Genomic DNA, 19,934 nt, shown 5'->3' with positions numbered 1-19,934 from the left:
TGCGCCTCCTCCCTATGCTGACCTCGGGCGAGGCTGTGTGCCTTCCTGTGCTTTGGTTTCTTCTTCTCTACAGGAGAAGGCTGGAGTCCCTGAGCTCTAAGGCCCTGGAAAAGAAATGCTTATAGCTTCCGTGGGCAACAAACTCAGGATAGGGTCTGTGTGCAGAATCCATGTGCACGTTCTGGAGAGAGGGTACAGTTTGTGGCCGACATTGCTCTTCCGTTACCTTTTTTTTTTTTTTTGATGCAGACTAGTGTCCCTTCCTCACAGAGCCTGGGGAGCTGGGCTGCTGGACACCTGGGAGCTCACCTCTGGAAGGTGGCCAGTGGGAGGACCAGGCTAGAATCCCTGCCATTTCTGGCTGTGGTGCCAGAGTGAAGGGAAAGGCGAGGAAAGGCAGCATTTTCTCTCTGTAAAAGCTCTTGACAGAAGGGTTTGCCCAACAGGTTTGTTAGACTAGGCCAGTGCAAGCGCTGCCAGGCTCTCATTCCTCAGTGTGGATTAACACCTGCCACGCAGGCGGCAGGGACTCCACCCTCAGCAGGGGCGGTGCCCGCCCAAGCGGACCAGGATCTCTGGGCACCTTCAACCAGGGACTGCTCCCAGCTGGAGATTTTATCTACATTATTCCTTTCTCATGCTTCTCAAAAAACTCGACCGCCTGGCTTTCTTTGGAACTACCTGCATGTTCCCGGGTATCCACAAATGCAGTGACTTCACTTCCTAAGTCTTTTTTTTTTTTTAAATTGTAGCTTTATTTGAGGATTCTTGAAATCTTCTGAACAACAAGGTTGTGTGGTAGAAAAAGTAAGAGTTTAGACTCAGGGTCAGGGTCCAAGGTCCAAGTCCTGGCTGTACTCAGATTAGCTCTACTCAGGCTAATGGTTTCACGTTTTTGAACTTGAGACGGTTAGTTGAGAATATCCTGACGTAAAAAATGGGCAAAGGGTGTGAGGAGTGGGAAGTCAGGAGGAAAGTACAGCAATGACGAGGGGTCAGTTAAAACATGCAGAGGTTGTTTTGGTGTGAAGATTTAAAAGAAGGACAAGGTCCACAGTCAGTGTGGAGACCTCTGTGCTCTCTGGTGTTGTACAGTCTGGCTTTTTTTTTTTTTGATGAGGAAGGACATGGAATAACTTGATTGTTCTCTTTGTAATTTTTTCAAAGGGAATAATAAGACAGTGTACAAAGACACACAAATAAGGTTGTTCATCAGATTTCTTTTCCCCCCAGTTATAGGCAAAGTCCAGAGAAGGCAATGGCACCCCACTCCAGTACTCTTACCTGGAGAATCCCAGGGACGGGGGAGCCTGGTGGGCTGCCATCTATGGGGTCGCACAGAGTCGGACATGGCTGAAGCGACTTAGCAGCAGCAACAGCAGGTAAAGTCAGAAACAACTCATGGGTTAGTGATTGGGTAGTAGTAGTGTTAATTGCTCAGTTGTGTCTGACTCTTTGCAGTCCCATGGACTGTAGCCTGCCAGGCTCCTGTGTCCATGGGATTCTCGAGGCAAGAATACTGACTGGAGTGGATTTCCATGCCCTCCTCCAGAGAATCTTCCTGATCCAGGGATAGAACCTGGGTCTCCTGCGTTGCAGGCAGATTCTTTACCGTTTGAGCTACAGGGAAGACAGGCCAAATGCCTGTACTCCGTCAGAGGTACTTTAGAGATCTGTTGGTGGCTTAATGGGTAAAGAATCCGCCTGCAGTGCAGGAGATACAGGTTCAATCTCTAGGTCGGGAAGATCCCCTGGAGGAGGGCATGGCAACCCACTCAAGTATTCTTGCCTGGAGAATCCCATGGACACAGGAGCCTGGCAGGCTACAGTCCATGGGATCACAAAGAGTCGAACATGACTGAAGCAACTGAGCATGCATGCGTGATAGAAGGTGAGTCACTCAGATCATGCTGCCTTCCCCGGTCCAAATCTGCTTAACAAAAATTAAATCTCTGAACACAATAGCCAATTGTGTTTGTAATGAACTTGGAGGTCAGATTTGGAGCCGTTCTTCATTTTTTCCCTTATTTCGTATTCCTGTGTGATTTAGTCAGGTTTTTTTTTTTTTTTAAATAGAGGGGCTGTGAAAGCACATTGTGGCTATCTCTTTGGAAACAGCACTTGTTACTTAGATATAGGCATGGTGCACGCTTATCCCATGGAGAGTCCTTGGGCTTATCTGCTTTCTCCAGTCGCCTCAGAACCTATCTGGCCACAGACTGGCTGCTGCTCTGCAAGCAGACACTCTGTAGCCCCACCCCACCGCTTGCCTGCCCTGCTTCTCCTCAATTCTCTGAAATCTACCCTGTTTGAAGCTCCACTCAGGTCCTGCCTCATCCTCTGCTGGTGACAAATGTACTGTCACGTATTTCTTACTTATTTATGAGTTCGCTGTACAGGACCCATGTTTTATACACTTTCCACCTAACTTCAGACTCAAATAATGATGTTCATGGTTGGAAATGACTTCAGGTTGGTGATAGGGAGATCTCTAACTTGTACCAGTTTTTAACTGTTGTCTGTCAGCTCCCAGTCCACCCTTTGTTGTCTGATCTATGAAAATGGATCAGAGCTCTTCAAATATTTTTCCTTTGCCTTCTCTCAAGTTGAGGGCTCTGAAGAGGATGTTGCAGGAGAAGGAGGTTTTCCTTCCTGCTTTCCAGAGTCTAAAATCAGGCTCGTACAGAGCCTGCTGGTTTTCCCGTGGGCTTGCAGGCTGCAGCTTTTCCCAGTGTGTGCCCACCTTGTCCTGTCTGCAGCTCTCATGGCTGTGATAGACTGGGGAGCCTGAGCCCAGCCCAGGTTGCTGCTTCTCCTCAGTCCCCACGTGTATATATGGGAGCCTGGTGGTCCTGACCATCTAGAGAGCTGGCCACGTATGTTTGTCCTGAGCACTTCCTGTCCGGGCCATGCATTGTCATGCTAAGCTCCTGAAGAGTGAGGTCTCTCCAGCTCCTGGGTCCAGTCGTAGCCAGACTTCCTGTGTGGACATGACTGCCTTTGCACCCTTGTTCTCTCCGCCTAGCTCCCAGCAGTCTCCAAGGTTTGCTTCCTGTCTCCCTCCGCATGGGGATTCTTGTATTTCAGGCTTTGTACCGGCACCCTAGAGGGTTATTCCTGCTTTTCTGGTGACTGGACCATCTTGGGCATCCAGGAACTGCCTCCTATACCTTCTTCAACAAGATACAAACCTTGCTTCCATGTTTGTCCTGTTTGGGGTACCTTTCATCTAGTATAGGGCACCCTTTAGAGTTCTATTCCATCTTTGTTGTTTAATCACTAAATCATGTCTGACTTTTTTGCAACCTTATCGACTATAGCCCATCAGGCTACACTGTCCATGGGATTCTCCAGGCAAGAATACTGGAGTGGATTACCATGCCCTCTTCCAGGGGATCTTCCCATCCTGGGGATTGAACCCTTGTCTTCTGCGTCTCCTGCATTGGCAGGAGATTCGTTACCACTGAGCCACCAGGGAAGCCCTTTATAGTTCTCAATTATAATATTTTATAGTTCTGTCTTTATAGTTACTCAATTATCATATTTTTAAACTTCCCCTGCTTGAATTATGGTGTGGTTTCTGCCTCTTGGTTGGACCCAGACTGAAATACATCCCATGTAACCCAACTCAGCAAACAGATGGATGAGCCAGAGAGAAGTCTAGGAATTTCCCTGAGGACTTGTTGAGAGCCTGCCAGACTGTGCTGGTTTGTACATAGGTTCTAGAGCTTGATGTGGAAGAACTTCCCAAGCCATACCCATGTGCAGGCTCTTAACAAGGACTCCAAAACATGTTAAGCGCCCCAGGAAGTGACTGCCTGCATTGCAACATTTCTTTTCTAATGGTTTCCTGCCTGGGTAAGTAGGTGCCCCCAAGCTTTCAGTCTGTACCAGGGGCCTTTATTTAGGCATGTTCACTTGTCCCTCTGCTATTATGGCCTTGGTGGAACTAGCAATTGCTGGAGGTCCACCCCCCTATCAGAAAGGAGTGTGGAGGTCCCTCTGTTTGGGACTGGAATGGAGGGGATTGCCTGGATACTCTGCTAGTGGAGGGATGAAGCTTTCATAGATGCTCTGCTGGATCCCATATGCCTGCATTCCCACTCAGGTGGTTCAGGGCTGCCTGTGGGCCTGGGTGCGGCTTTCACCACAATTTACCTCTTCAGATCTAGCCCCTACCCTCCCAGGTCTAGTATGGACTCACTACTAATAGTCTTATCGCCTATAACCCTAGAAAAGCCTTTACATTTTTTCTACTCTAGTACTTTAAAAAGTGAGACAGGTTTCTAAATACATAGGTCATTGAGCAGCACACATATAGTTCCCAGTGTCATCTCTTTGGAGAAAGGTCATGTATATTTATTTAATCTAATTTCTACTGAAAGAGCTATATTCAGTGAACTCAACCACATGACCAAAATACCTGTTTGTTCAACAAATGTGGAATAACTCTCAGATGCTACAGCCAGGGGTACTGGTGTTGCAGGGTGAAGACCTTGACCACAGAGGGTACCCTTGTTCCTGGGTGCTTCAGGAGTGACACTTGACCGAATTGAGGAGTAGAAGAAGCTCTTCAGGAAGGCATGGCAGACAGAGGGCACTCTGCGGATGGCAGAGGGAAACTGGGACTGTCTGGAAGAGACTGTGTTTGCTGTGGTCGGAGGTGAAAGTGTCCACGGTGTGGCGGTGGGGGATGCTGGCAAGAGGGGCTTCGGAGGAAGCACAGAGCATCATAAAGGGACTAGAGGGCATGTGAGTGAGAAGGTGGAGGGTGAGGCTGGTGTTGAGGCTGGGGCATATCCCTGGGCAAGAGGTGTCACAGAAGAGGGGCAGAGGCCATGAGGCCCTGAGCTCTGGGAGTGGAGGAAAGAGGCGTTTTAGAAGACAACACAGTTATATTTAGGCTGTGGGGAAGCAGTGCCATGGTGGTGGTGGTGACCACACCAGGAACAGCACGAGCAGGGGTGTGTGTACAAGGGCTGAAGGCTGAGCTATTGGGAAACAGGGATATTTGGGAGCTGCAGGAAGTAAGGCCTTGGGCTCCTACAGTCGCCAGCTGCAGAGCCTGATTGGAATAGAGGAGAGCTGAGGAGGAGGAGGTGCCGGTGACATTACTGAGGTGGAAACACAGATGTGGAGAGCAAAGGAAGAAGCAGCTCGCTGCTGCTGGGGAGTGCACGCGGGCCGTCGATCCATGGTGAACGCAGGACCCAGGAAGAGAGACTCCACACACGTTGAGTATCTGGAGTTAGCTGGCTCAACTTGTGATCCTTGGTTTCTTGTTTTGCTGCCGTTGTTGTTTGTTTACTTTTGGCTGTGCTGGGTCTTCGCTGCTGTGCGGGCTTCTCTCTAGTTGTGGCGAGTGGGGGCTGCTCCTCACATGCGGTGTGTGGGCCTCTCGCTGCAGTGGTCTCCTGTTGTGGAGCACAGGCTCTGGGGTGCACAGGCTTCAGTAGTTGTGGCACACAAGCTCGGTCACTCCAGGGAACATGGGATCTTCCTGGATCAGGGGTCGAACCCGTGTCTCTCCTGCATTGGTCGACGGATTCTTTATCACTGAGCCACCAGGGAAGCCCTATTTGTTTGGGGGTTTTTTTTGGGGGGGTCCTACTTTTGGAGTAACATTTAAGGTGATGGATAGAAGCGTTTCTAGACGGAGAATATTTATAAAGAGGCAGTGAACCACAGAACTTGAGAAATGTGGTCAGTGTTGGGTGGAGGAACTAAACCCATCAAAGAAAACTATTGAATGCCTGTTGTACACTAGGCAACACCCTGGTGTGGCGGGTTATATCATCACTTCACAGGTGAGGAGACTGAGGCTCAGACAAGTCAAGTAACTTTGAGGTCACACAGCTAGTAGTAGGGTAGCATTACCAGAATTTAACTCTGGGTTGTTTGGCTCCAGGTGCCATACTAATTTTCCAAAGTGCAGGTGGGTCTGGAACATACCTGTCCTCAAACATCTACCAGCCTTGTTTTATAATGACACGATCTTATACACTGAAGATCTCAAACCCTTACCAGTTTTAGTAAAGGCAGGAGCAAGATGGCCTCTGGGAAGGTTAATCCCTATCATTGTTTACTAAATTTTCTTCTTTCTCCTTTTCTGAAAATCTGAACATGTTTATGTGAAGAATGATCTTAGTGTTTGATTTTATTTTAAGTGGTGAGTACCACTTGAGACTTCCCTGGAGCTTCCCTGGTGGCTTAGATGGAAAGGATCTGCCTGCAATGTGGAAGACCTGGGTTTGATCCCCAGGTCAGGAAGATCCCCTGGAGAAGAGCATGGCTATCCACTCCAGTTCTTTTGCCTGGAGAATTCTATGGGCAGAGGAGCCTGATGGGCTACGGTCTATGGGGTCACAAAGAGTCAGACATTACTGAGCGGCTAAATACACACCATTTTGAGAAAATCAGCCACACTGGGCTTTGGGGGAACTGTAATCAGTGGGGATCAGAGCATGTCCTGCAGACACTTAGATGTGTAATGTCGCCTGTGGGGACATAGAGGTGAATAGATTCATCATTTATACTTTTCCCTTTAAATTTTGAACGTGAAGGTACTACTGCTGACTTATGAACCAAATTCCTTGAATTCAATTGATCGTTGTTCTGACTTACAGACCAGAAAATGTCAGACATACGTCCTCTCCAGGTGAGGTTGTTGAGGGCATCTTGGGGCTCCCCAGCTCCAGTCCTGACAAGAACTGCAGCCAGGCTTCTTGCTCCCATTAAGGAACAAGCTCTAGGTACAGCCCCACTCTTCTGGTCCCACCAAGATGCTGCACTTGCACCCTTACCACTCAGCCATCTGCCCTGAGCACTGGAAGGTATTCCCTGTCTCCCCCAGAACCACTTGGCTACAAGCTATCCCTCTCTCTGAAAAGGTCTGGCAAGGACCAAGCAACAGATGTTAGCAGCCTGGGAGGTAAGGATTTAGGAAAGCCACTTTTGTCCGGCTTCTGGAGTGAGGACAGAGGAGGGTGGGCGGGCCAATTGACGTCCAAGTGCCCTGTCTCCGTGTGATATGGCAGCAGGCTTGGGCTCTAGATCCTTGAAGGATTTGTGTATCCTGTTGGGGCAGGAGAATGAGCAGGAAGCAGGATCCTCCCTAGACACGGAGGCTGCTAGATCAAACTCTTGTGACTGAATCAGCAACTTGGATTTCCAGCCTCCAAGCCTCAGCCTGACTGGATTGGATGGCTGGTCGTTTCATTTCATGATTACAAGAAGGTCCTGCCTTTCTTTTATCCTTAACATTGGTTCTAGGGATGGGAGAGCATAGACACAGGTTTTGGATTTGGTCTCAGTGTGGTTGCTGGCTCTGTCCCTGACTAGCTATTGGTGACCATCTACCTAACATACCTGAGCCCCTTGGGATGGGTGAGTGAGTCCCTGACTTAGAGTTTTGTGAGAATAAGTCCTTGTGGCTGGCGATGGCCACATTAAAATGTCTTCTGGCCAGTGCTTTGCTTTCAGAACTGGAGGGAACCTTTGAGAATCATCCTCTTTTGTGGTGCCAGTCTGGCATCCAGGAATGAAACACTGGGATTATTTAAACTGCATATAGGGGAATAAAATGACTATAGCATAATCATTCAGTAAGGGTTACTTATGACCTCACCCTACCTCCCATATCTGACTTTGATGGTAGTCTTGAGGGTTCAAATGTATACATATAAAGCTTTAACATTTTAAAATAATTTTTTAAGAAGATAAACCATTGAAAACCAGACCATCATCTTTTTAGTCCCTTTCGTCATAAGCCTGTGCTACAGTGTTCGCTTGTATCATGCTTTAAAACTCAAACAATGGAGCTGAACTGCTTAGATTTGAATCCTGGTTCTGCCATCTGCCAGCTGTGTGACCTTGGACAAGTTCAGTCACCTCTCTGAGTATCTGCCTCATAACATCATTGGTGCCCAGCATATAGCCAGTGGTACTTAAGTATTTATTAAAATGAAGCCGATATGTTCATATTTTGCTATTATTTTTAAGAGTCCTCTCTAATACATGGCTTCAGGCAGAGAGGATGGACCCAGGGAAAGATGTGCAATGATCTGTGGGTGGATGTAGTGACAGAACTTGTGCTGAGTACTGCAGGGACCAGTACAAGGTTGGCGTGTCTGGGACTGTGGGACCGTGGCCCATGCTAGTGATGTGGGCTGCAGAAATGGGGACCTTGCATTAGGATTTGTGTGTGACATGTTCCCCACCCCCATCCCAGCAGTCTGGATGTGTGCAGTAGAGGATGTTGAAGGGAAAAGGTGGTGGGGCAGCATTAAAGAATTAAATAACCTATAATCCTGCCACCCTGATTACACTGGTTTTGGTTTTGTGTGGTGTTTTATCTGGATTTTCACATAGTTTAAGCATGGCATCTGTACTATTTTGTAATCCATCTTCAGCTAACATAAATTTGTGTGTGTCTCTACCTTTCTAAATATTTTAATTGCAAAATAAAGGAAAGTGGAAGTGAAAGTCGCTCAGTCATGTTTGAGTCTTTGTGACCCCATGGACTAATACAGTCCATGGAATTCTCCAGGCCAGAATACTGGATTGGGTAGCCTTTCCCTTCTCCAGGGGATCTTCCCAACCCAGGAATCGAACCCAGATCTCCCACATTGCAGGCAGATTCTTTACCAGCTGAGCCACAAGGGAAGCAAAGAAGGAAATTGTTACCAAACAAAATCAGCTGTAGTGTTTTAGAAATTTCAAGACTGTTCAGTCTTTGTTGGGGAGAATTTACTCCAAAGTACAAGGTGAAAGCTAAGGTTGTTCTTTGTTTGCACATGGGATTTTCTGTTTCTGTTACTCACAGTAAAAACTCTGTGTGTCACAGCGAGGGTTGTATAACATCTTCCCTAGCTGCAGGGTAGATTTTCTTACTCAAATTCTTTGTGAGCAGTGTAACTTCCTGCTCAAAAAAGGACACATTGGTTTTATGTCTGTAATGGGAATATTTAGTCAGATATTCAGAGAGCTTTTTCCCACAGATATTTTTATGGAGGTCACTGCTTTTTCCTCCTTTCCATGAACTCTGGTTTGTTGTAACAGTCTAGTTCTCATGTGAGGGACTGTGCCTTGGTCACAAATGAAAGATGACATTTAAACTTGATAGAAATGTCAAATTGGGAATCTGGGTGGTTTTCCCACCCTTCCTGCTCAGGTTGGTTTGGAATAAATGCCCTTTAGAAATAGTGGTAAGAATTGGCCCAAGCTGCACTTCGGGGAATTTAGGAAAGGAAGACTGGCCGCTTGTCAGAAGCAGGGCCAGGCATTTCTAGCCTCCCATTTCCCTTTCTTTGGAAAGTCTTGGTAACCACCAAATGTACCATGATCCAGTGCCTTGGGTCTTTTCAGTCTTGAACCAGGCTTTGAGACTTCACTGTTGAACTGAACCAGGTTACAATACTGTGGCCATGCCTTATAGAAAAAGGAGGAGCTCCAAAGAGCGCTGGCTGGGAGCCAGAAAACTGTTTCTTCTCAGCCTTATCACCTAACTCTGTAACATTTGTGCGATCAGTCGATCAGTCATGTCTGACTCTATGACCCCATGTACTGTAGCCTGCCAGGCTCCTCTGTTCATGGAATTTTTCAGGTCAGAATAAAGTGTTCTGCCATTTCCTTCTCCAGGGAATCTTCTAGACCCAGGAATCAAATCCATATCTCCCGCCTTGCAGGCGAATTCTTTACTGCTTCACCACCTGTGAAGCCCTCATTGGCCCAGTTAACCCTCTCTGAGCTTCCCCTTTTCTCCCTGGTAAAGTGGTATCCTCTCAGCTTCTCTTAGGGAGAGCAAATGAGAAATGGACAGGAAGATGTTCTGGAATCCTTGAATCGAGGACTGGAATCCTTGAAACAAGGGGAGGATGGTGTTCCTTTGAGAGCCATGAAGCCCTGTCTTGGCTTGAGGGGATAGGACGTCCTGCCTGCCTGGTTCTTGATCACAGATGGAAAAGCCTGAGTTGCATCAGTGAAGCTGGAAACCTTGGCCAGGATCAGTATTCCTCAGAGTATTCCCAAAAGAAGTATTGGTACTTTCTGTGTGTGATAAACCCCACATCATCACTAAAGATGGTTCCAGTTGAATTACAGGTATCTGTAGGTCAGGATGCATAACTGGCTTTTTTATTTGGAGTCATATTATTCACCCTGAATCTTTTTCTAGGAAAATTAACTTAGAGGTTTACAGTCTGTGCAAAAAGTACTGTGCTTCTCTTTTTTTCTTCCTTAAGCTGTCCTCTTCTACTCTAGAAATTTCAGGAATATCCATATTCCTTTTCTGAGTTGAAAATTTCTGTCAAGTAGTTAGCTGTTCGTGGCATGTGCTGTTTTCCTCCCAGATCTTCCTCATTGTAGGCTTTCTCTGTCCCCCTCGTACCTTTCTTTGTCCTCCTTTCAGCCTGTCCACGTGAAGGGCAACCCTCCAGATCAGAGATACTGGGTCACGTGCTACTTTAACTTTAGGAGAGTTATCCTGACTTAGAGGAATGGTTTGTTTCTAGAAAGCATATTGTCTGGAATCTGGAGATCAAAAAAAAAAAGAAGAATGAGACCATGATTTATTTACTAATAGGATGATTGATTCTTTAACTGTATCAGGGACCCACACAGACACATTCACGCTCTCCTGTCCTTGCAGGTCAGTCCCATAGCAAAGAGGTTTAGGTTGCCAAAGATGTGTGGGACTGAGACCTTCAGTTTGCTCATGCTGCTGCTGCTGCTGCTAGTCAAGTCCGACTCTGTGCGACCCCATAGACGGCAGCCCACCAGGCTCCACCGTCCCTGAGATTCTCCAGGCAAGAACACTGGAGCGGGTTGCCATTCCTTCTCCAATGCATGAAGTGAAAGGTGAAAGTGAAGTCGCTCAGTCGTGTCCGACTCTTAGCGACCTCATGGACTGCAGCCTACCAGGCTCCTCCGTCCATGGGATTTTCCAGGCAAGAGTACTGGAGTGGGGTGCCATTGGAGGTTTGCTCATAGGTGTGTTCAAAGGCTCTTTGAAAGGAGCTGACCTAAGGAGGAGGGCATGGACCCTAGGCTTAGTGTGGATATTTTGAATTGTTCAGGTTGTATGTGACTTGGCACCCTTTGAAACTATAATTAAGGAGTAGGAAATACCTTGTGGGTTTTTTGGTTTTTTTTAAATCACTTTCTTTGGAGGAAGTTTAAGAAGGCCCTTGGTAGCTCAGTAGTGGGATTCTTGAGGGCTGGAGGGTGGGTAGTGCTTGAGAAGGGAGGGAAGAATGAGGTGATGGGACACTGCTTACCAGGTGAGCTGAGACCACGCACGTACCTTTATATCTGCCATGTTCTCTAGATGTGTAAAAGCTCTGGGGGAGTGAAGGTATGATGTAGGGATGGCTTTATAAAAACATCTTTCACTTATATGTCCTTAGCCAAAACTATCCAGCAGTAATAAATACAAACAACTAGATTAGAATCTGCTGGACAGATTTTAAGAGACACAAAAAGTTTGTGAATCCCCATCGATCTCTTCTGGGATGTTCAATATACTGATAACTTCACAGAATTCTCAGCATGACAAATACCTCTTCTACCGTGGGGCTATTTGTTAGAATGAGGGAATTTTAAAATCTTACAGTAAAAACTACTCTTGATTAAATATATAGTAAATAATAAATAAGTTACAAAGATGTAATGGACAGCACAGGGAATATAGTCAATATTTTATTGTAACTTTGTATGTAGTATGATCTATAAAGACATCAAATCACTATGCTGTATATCTGAAACCAATACGTTATAAGTCAACTATGCCTCAGTTAAAAGAACAAAAACAAAATCCAGTGCTCCTCCAATAATACCAAATTTGTTTCCTTTCACCATTCTTTTTTTTTTATTACTAGTTTAGTTTTTAAGTTTTTGGTTTTGGTTGTGCTGGGTCTTTGTTGCTGTGCGCGGGCTGCTGTCTAGTTGTGGCGAGCGGGGGCTGCTCTCTCGTTGTGGCGAGCGGGGGCTGCTGTCTAGTTGTGGCGAGTGGGGGCTACTCTCTCGTTGTGGAGAGTGGCTTCTCACTGTGGTGGGCTCTCTTGTTGCGGAACATGGACTGTAGACCCTGGGCCAGTAGTTGTGGCATGCGGGCTTAGTTGCCCCATGACTTACGGAATCCTCCCGGGCCAGGGATCGAACCTGTGTTTCCTCTCATTGGCAGGCAGCCTCCCAACCACTGGACCATCGGGGAAGTCCTACATCATTCTTTTTGAACTTCCACGTTTCGTATTGAAATTTTAGAAGAATCAATGTTTATTAACTGCAACCCGCCACCCACCCCGCCCCCTGCCCAAACCACTTTGTTCTAGAGGTCAGAGAAGAGTGCTCCCGTTTGGCATGGTGGTCTTGAAACCCCATCACCTTGGTTAGGGTTCCAGCTCTGCTCTTAACATAGTTACTTCTTTAAATCTGTTTTCTCAAGTGTAAAATGGGAATAAAAGTAACAGTATCTACCTCAGAGGTTCACTGTAGCAAGATAACGCCCTGGCACCAGAGAAGCAATCCTTCTTCAGGATTCTTTTCAAGGATGAGTTCTCCGCTGTAGAATTAACCTGATAAGAAAATTCTTTACTGGGTATTGCCATTCCACTTTTGAGGATTCTCTTTTAATGTCAGGCTTGTCTAACTGGTGGTTCTTGGGTAGGTCATCCATCTCAGTAGTGTCAGAACTCTGCAGTTACAGCACCAGCAAACTGTCTCAGTACTCTTTCTTTGTTGCGTTGCCCACAGCCTGAAGTCTGTTCTTGGCCTTTGATATTTCACTAACATGTCATTTTCATTTCTCTTTTCCTTCTTGCTATAAATAGCAGAGTTCTCAAGGATACAGTTTGAGTTTTGACAAATGTATACATGCATGAAATAATCATCTAGATTAAGAGATACAAAGTACATGTCTGTGCCCCAGAAAGTCCCTCCCGACCCTCTCCATTCAAAACCCCCACCCCTATCACATTCAGATTTCTAGGGCCTAAATTAATGTTTGCCTTCTTGAACTAACATAGAGGGAGCATGAGGCCTGTCCTCTCCCTCACTGTACTCTTTCTGCTCTAGCAGTAGTTCCCCTTTTATAGCTGGGAGTTGTTCCAGTGTATGAATGTACCACAGCTTCATAATCCATTCTTCTCTTGATGGCATTTGGGTTGGTCTCAGTTGTGGGCGATTCGGATGAAGCTGGTGTGTGTCTTTTTATCTCTCTGAACACTCGGTGTGGTTAGTGTCTCCTCTTAGCCCTGCAGCCTTGGGCAAGTGTCTTAATCTTTGTACATTGGTTTCTTCATCTGTGAAATGCTAGGTTGGGAAATAGTTCAAAGTTGTGGCCATCGTTTTTTTATTTAAAAAAAAAGGAAATAGAATAAAATAGGTAATTACGGTGAATGACATGGAACTCCACATGCTGCAGCCCACATATAAATAGTTATGTGTGTACAGGTGTGTACATAATAACAAATATAAATTGTATTTGTTATTTTGAATTGTGAGCACATCTGTTTGCAGCACACTAGTTTGTATATGTCCTTGTATAAGCAAGGAAGTTGAAGCACCTGTGAGTTGTCTAGTTAATGTGTATCTCTGCCCTCAGGTGTCTAAAACAGCCACAGTGTTAAGGGTCACTTACTCACACCTCACTGTGGACCAGCCAGTACTTTCAAAGCTTACTAACAAAAGCTTACAGCCCTCGAAACTTTTCTATTCAGTTCAGTTAAGTCGCATCCGACTCTGCGACCCCATGAACTGCGGCACGCCAGGCCTACCTGTCCATCACCAACTCCCGGAGTTTACCAAACCCGTGTGCATTGAGTCGGTGATATCATCCAACCATCTCATCTTGAATCTCATCCAACCATCCCTTCTTCTGCGCTCAATCTTTCCCAGCATCAGGGTCTTTTCCAATGAGTCAGCTCTTCGCATCAGGTGGCCAAAGTATTGGAGTTTCAGCTTCAACATCAGTCCTTCCAATGAACACCCGAGACTGATCTCCTTTAGGATGGACTGGTTGGATCTCCTTGCAGTCCAAGGGACTCTCAAGAGTCTTCTCCAACACCACAGTTCAAAAGCATCAATTCTTCTGCGCTCAGCCCTCTTTATAGTCCAACTCTCATATCCATACATGACCACAGGAAAAACCATGGCCTTGACTAGACGGACCTTTGTTGACAAAGTAATGTCTCTGCTTTTTAATATACTGTCTAGGTTGGTCGTAACTTTCTTCCAAGGAGTAAGCGTCTTTTAATTTCATGGCTGCAGTCACCATCTGCAGTGATTTTGGAGCCCCCCAAAATAAAGTCAGCCACTGTTTCCACTGTTTCCCCATCTAATTTGCCATGAAGTGATGGGACCGGATGCCATGATCTTCGTTTTCTGAATGTTGAGCTTTAAGCCAACTTTTTCACTCTCCTCTTTCACTTTCATCAAGAGGCTCTTTAGTTCCTCTTCACTTTGTGCCATGAGAGTGGTGTCATCTGCATATCTGAGGTTATTGATATTTCTCCTGGCAATCTTGATTCCAGCTTGTGCTTCCTCCAGCCCAGCATTTCTCATGATGTACTCTTCATATAAGTTAAATAAGCAGGGTGACAATATACAGCCTTGACGTACTCCTTTTTCTATTTGGAACCAGTCTGTTGTTCCATGTCCAGTTCTAACTATTGCTTCCTGACTTAAGTGGGTTATTATCACCATTTTATAAATGGAGAAGCTGCTTAGACATCAGTTGTTATACAACTTGCCTGAGGTCAGAGGGCTCAAATCGAGGATGGTAGAGCCATGATTTGAACCCAGGTACTGCAAGTCTTGAATCTGTGCTCTAAACCACTGTTCTGGGGGACATGAAAGAGATAAGTGACATGTGAGCAAATGCAGTGAATAATAATCTAATCAGTACCATGGTTCTCTCTTTTATTTCAGATATGAGAAATGAGTGTTGGACGTCGAAGAATAAAGTTGTTGGGAATCCTGATGATGGTAAATGTCTTCATTTATTTGATCGTGGAAGTCTCCAAAAACAGTAGCCAAGAAAAAAATGGAAAGGGGGAAGTAATAATACCCAAAGAAAGGTTCTGGAAGATATCTGACCTTCCTCAGGCATATTGGAACAAGGAACAAGAAAAGCTGAACAGGAGGTTCAATCCCATTTTGAACACGTTAGCCAACCAGACAGGAGAAGCATCCGGATTCTCCAATATAAGCCATCTCAATTACTGTGAACCTGACCTGAGGGTCATGTCAGTGGTTTCAGGTTTCGACAGTTTGCCAGACAGATTTAAAGATTTTCTGCTATATTTGAGATGTCGAAATTATTCACTGCTTATAGACCAACCAGATAAGTGTACAAAGAAGCCCTTCTTATTGCTGGCGATTAAGTCCCTAACTTCACATTTCGATAGAAGGCAAGCGATTCGGGAATCTTGGGGCAAAGAAACCCATGTGGGGAACCAAACAGTGGTGCGAGTCTTCTTACTGGGCCAGACCCCTGCAGAGGACAACCATCCTGACCTTTCAGATATGCTGAAATTTGAGAGTGAGAAGCACCAAGACATTCTTTTGTGGAACTACAGAGATACATTCTTCAACTTGTCTCTGAAAGAAGTACTCTTTCTCAGGTGGGTGAGCACTTCCTGCCCAAATGCTGAGTTCGTGTTCAAGGGCGATGATGATGTTTTTGTGAACACCCATCATCTCCTGAATTACTTGAATAGCTTATCCGGGAACAAAGCCAAAGATTTGTTTATTGGTGACGTGATTCATAATGCTGGACCTCATCGGGATAAGAAACTCAAGTACTACATCCCGGAAGTTGTTTACACTGGCGTCTACCCGCCTTATGCAGGAGGAGGCGGATTCCTCTACTCCGGCCACCTGGCCCTGAGACTGTACAATGTGACTGACCGGGTCCTTCTCTACCCCATTGATGATGTTTATACTGGAATGTGCCTTCAGAAACTCGGCCTTGCTCCAGAGAGACACAAAGGCTTCAGGACATTTGATATAGAAGAGAAAAGCAGGAGTAACATTTGTTCCTATGTAGATTTGATGTTGGTACATAGTAGAAAACCTCAAGAGATGATTGATATTTGGTCTCGGTTGCAGAGTGCTCATTTAAAATGCTGAATTATGTGCAAACTATATTTTACATAGAAATGTATCTCAAATAGTTCCCATTTGTGTTCTCTTCCACTAGAGGTCATTTCTATATAAAACCATCAAAATTGCCTTTATAGATCATGTCCATTTGACGGCCTCTAAACCCTTCAGTTCAGACAGTAAAGCATCTGCCTGCAATGCGGAAGACCTGGGTTCGATCCCTGGGTTGGGAAGATCCCTTGGAGAAGGAAATGACAACCCACTCCAGTATTCTTGCCTGGAGAATCCCATGGATGGAGGAGCCTGAGGGGCTACAGTCCACGGGGTCGCAAAGAGTTGGACACGACTGAGCGACTTCACTCATTCACTCAAACACTTCAGTGTGGTACTTCCTGAAGAGGGAAAGCAGAAGATGCTAATTTTTGATGTAGAATATGACAAAATGAATGATTCTGACTCTTCCTGTTAGCCAGTGGTCATTATTTTCTAACTTGTCCCCCTCATCATTTGAAATCATGTTTCTAGAATTTGACCATATTTTTGTTTTGCCCTCATATGATGATAATCCTATTTCCCATTATAATGAGTAAATTATCAGTTTAGGTATTCATAAACCTATTGGCAGAAGAGACATTGTTCTATATGACTCAATGGTTTTAGTGAAATGCAATTACATTTGTTTTCATGAAATTTAGATGAAGTTTTAAAATCATCTAGAAAAAATTGACTTTTGTCAGAATTGCCCTGCCACCCCAACAGTATTTCCTCGTGTTAACCTAATCAATCAGTTTTGCAAAATGAGCATCGCTGGGTGACATTTATCCAGTTTATCATGTTATGGTCTTATGATCATCATGAGAAAGCTTAACTATCTTGCATTTGGTCTCCTGGGTGGTATCATGATAGTTCTCTTTTTTAGTATTTGAAAATAATGAGTATGATTCCATAATCTTCAAACTGAAGATTGAATTGTCCCTGGCAACCATATTGTATTTATAATTTTTCATGTGGACCAGGAAAGCATATGTAACTTTTGAACTTTAAGTGAAAAGATTGAAATTGCAGACCTTTTCATGAATGATTTGTCAGTTTAAAACTTCAGGATTCTATTCTTGCCATATGGTTACATGTTACTTACACAAAATTATTATCCGAAGTAGTGACTGCTTTCCTGTTTCAGTGTAGAAGTGCCTGTGTTTTTATTTATTGTTCAGATCAAATACCAAACATTTTCTTAAATATATTTTGTGTAATATTTTATTTGTATACAGTGTTGACTTATTTAACTAGAGCATGGTATTTTAAATAGTAAGGTAACATGTTAAATAGAACTAATGGTTATTTTTGAATTTTAAAATCTGTTCTCTTTTGGGGGAATATAAACTAGGATTCTGCCAAACTGTTGCTTATATATACTATCTTGTGACATGCTTTCTTGAGATATTTTTGTGTTGTAGAGATGAAGATTCTTACGGATGTGATAGTGGAAACTGTAAGAAGAGGGAAATAAAGTCACCATATTTTTAATTGTCATGTGTAACGTGTCATCTATAATTTCTATTTCCTGTATTTAATTACATTTTTCCCCAAAAGGCCTTTCCCAAAAAGGCTGCCTTTTTCCCCCCAGAAACTATTGACTGCAGTAGTAATATTGGGCTATACCTTTTTCTCTGTCTCCGTGGGTCATTTGTCTTTGCATTTATTATTTTTTAAAGTGCTTCCCCATGTAATGTCTTTAGAGAGGAGCATGAATATTTATGCTTCCACTTCCTGGTAGTATGAAGAATTTAACTAGGAAATGGAGCAGCATCTTAAAGATTATATCATCCTAAGCCATATCCATTTTGGGATTTGTGTGTTTCTGTGAAACTTAGATGTATGTTCCATCTGTGATGAAACAGAGCAGCCTTGACCGCTCATTTTCCTGGACTTGTGCTGAGAAGAAACTGCTAACGTCCAGTTAAAAACGAGTAGGCATTGGATGAAACTCAAAAAACAGAAGGCTTATTGTGAGAACACATAGCACACTGTCCTCTCCTACTGGGAATGCCGAGGCCATACGTGTGAGTGGATGTGAGGACACAGATACTCACTCACTGTGGGGTTTGCAGGCTTGTAAGTTTGGTCCTTCTCAAGGGCTCATGTGCTGGCGTCTGACCTCTCAGCTCCAGTGCTTGTGAGTAAAGGGTGGTGGCGCACACCACCACGTCAGGTTTAGAGAAGAATAATGAAGCTCTCAGAACATTCATATGCAGTTGGTTCACAAATTGCTTGTGTCCATATACAAGCATGTGGTTCCTTGACCATGTGTTCTCAAGAAGCAGATTTCTCTCCTGAGGAAGATGTCTTTTAATTTTTTTTCTTACAGGGATTCTCCTTCACTGAGATTTCAAGTCTGCAGAGATAGAAGAGACGCAGCAAGTTTTGAACCATGTTTTGAAAAGCCACAGAGGGCCTTTGGTGAGCCTCCTCATCACATGTAGCTTCGTTTGAACATCAGTCCTGGGTGCTGATGATGTTTGGTGGGTGAGATGCTCTCCAGATCTTCTTTATTTGGCCGAGGTTCTCATGCAGTCGTTACCTGAGCCCACAACACAGGTCATTGACCTCATGGGATGACCCTTTTTCAGCAAAGGGATCCTAAGTATTGGGTTCACCGTTGGTACTGGCTGATCCTAAACCCAGGAAGCACTTTTGGTGCCCTTGAGATAGATTCTTACCTGAGTGTCCATCTCGGATGTAAGTATCAGATCTAATTCATTCTTAGAGAAACATTCAATAACTGGCCTCAATGGAAACTGGTGTTTGAACCTTTTTCATGGTTATTCACAAGTCATGATGATTTTGAGTTTGAAGGTCAAAAAGGCTAAATGAGCATTGCCAAAGTTTGGGCTTTTCATCAACCCAACCAGGCTTTAAGAGGAAAAGGATGAAGGAGACCAGAATGGCTCATTTCTATCCCTGACCCTGGTTTCCTGTCTTGAGTTGGTTGAGGGAAGAATGGAAAAGAAGGGCAGGATGTTTGAGTCACACTTGAAGTTGAATTCAGAAATAAAGACACCCAAAGTGTGACCACCTCCTACTTTTCTACCCCTGATTGGTATGGTCTGGAATGTCTGATACGTACTGGCTTATCTTGTTTTCTCTCAGATGCAGAAAGGAAGGCTGCCCTTACTAAAGTAAAGGATGGCTTATTTTCACTTTCAGGAAAGCTGAAATGAAGTCTTTATTTGGGCCAGAAGTTAACTTCTCTGTGATTTGCCTTAAGAAATATGTCAGATGAAGTAAGAATTCTTGTTTAGACCAGGAAAATAAATAGTTCGTGTGCTGGACTGTGTAGAGTATAGGATACATTGGTTTTTCCTTTATGTTAATTCTGTATTGGCTTTACTTTTCTGATGCCTGGGTCACCTGCTAAATAACTTTGAAACCGAACTTTACCTAATTAGCATTAACAATAAATCTGAAAAATTATTTATCCTGATGTATTCAGGTCTCAAAGTAATTTGAAAGGAAAGTTTTTTCCCCCTTAATATCATCTTGGAGGCCAAAAATTAGGCCCTTTTGTCTTTAAGGAGTTCCTAAAATCTTATTTGTTCACATTACATATGAAATTCCATACTTATTAATTATAAGGTACAGTACTATTTATACACCACTAGAAAATCGGAGAAGGCAATGGCACCCCACTCCAGTACTCTTGCCTGGAAAATCCCGTGGATAGAGGAGCCTGGTGGGCCGCAGTCCATGGGGTCGCTAAGAGTCAGACACGACTGAGCGACTTCACTTTCACTTTTCACTTTCATGCATTGGAGAAGGAAATGGCAGCCCAC

The 19,934-nt window shown here is 44.5% G+C and overlaps 1 protein-coding gene across 4 annotated transcripts in view; it reads left to right on the top strand.

The window, feature by feature from the left end:
• B3GNT2 (UDP-GlcNAc:betaGal beta-1,3-N-acetylglucosaminyltransferase 2) overlaps positions 1-17,628 on the top strand; it is a 33,889-nt gene extending 16,261 nt beyond the window's left edge. For 3 of the 4 annotated variants that reach the window (XM_086326419.1, XM_086326421.1, XM_086326418.1), the window contains exon 2: positions 14,926-17,628. In XM_086326419.1, coding sequence (XP_086182545.1) covers positions 14,935-16,128 — 1,194 coding nt within the window. In that variant the 5' untranslated portion in view covers positions 14,926-14,934 and the 3' untranslated portion in view covers positions 16,129-17,628. Of the gene's footprint in view, positions 1-1,233; positions 1,383-14,925 lie in introns of all 4 variants that reach the window. The other variant, XM_086326420.1, reaches the window with a different exon arrangement.
• The last annotated feature ends 2,306 nt before the right edge of the window (positions 17,629-19,934 follow it).

This window comes from Bos grunniens, chromosome 11, assembly GCF_055505025.1.
Source record: "Bos grunniens cultivar Pamir isolate PY7600 chromosome 11, Bosgru_T2T1.0, whole genome shotgun sequence".
In the NCBI taxonomy this organism is placed as follows: Eukaryota; Metazoa; Chordata; class Mammalia; order Artiodactyla; family Bovidae; genus Bos; species Bos grunniens.
The sequence above is the reverse complement of the archived record's forward strand: the minus strand, read 5'-3'. Positions and strand labels throughout refer to the sequence as shown.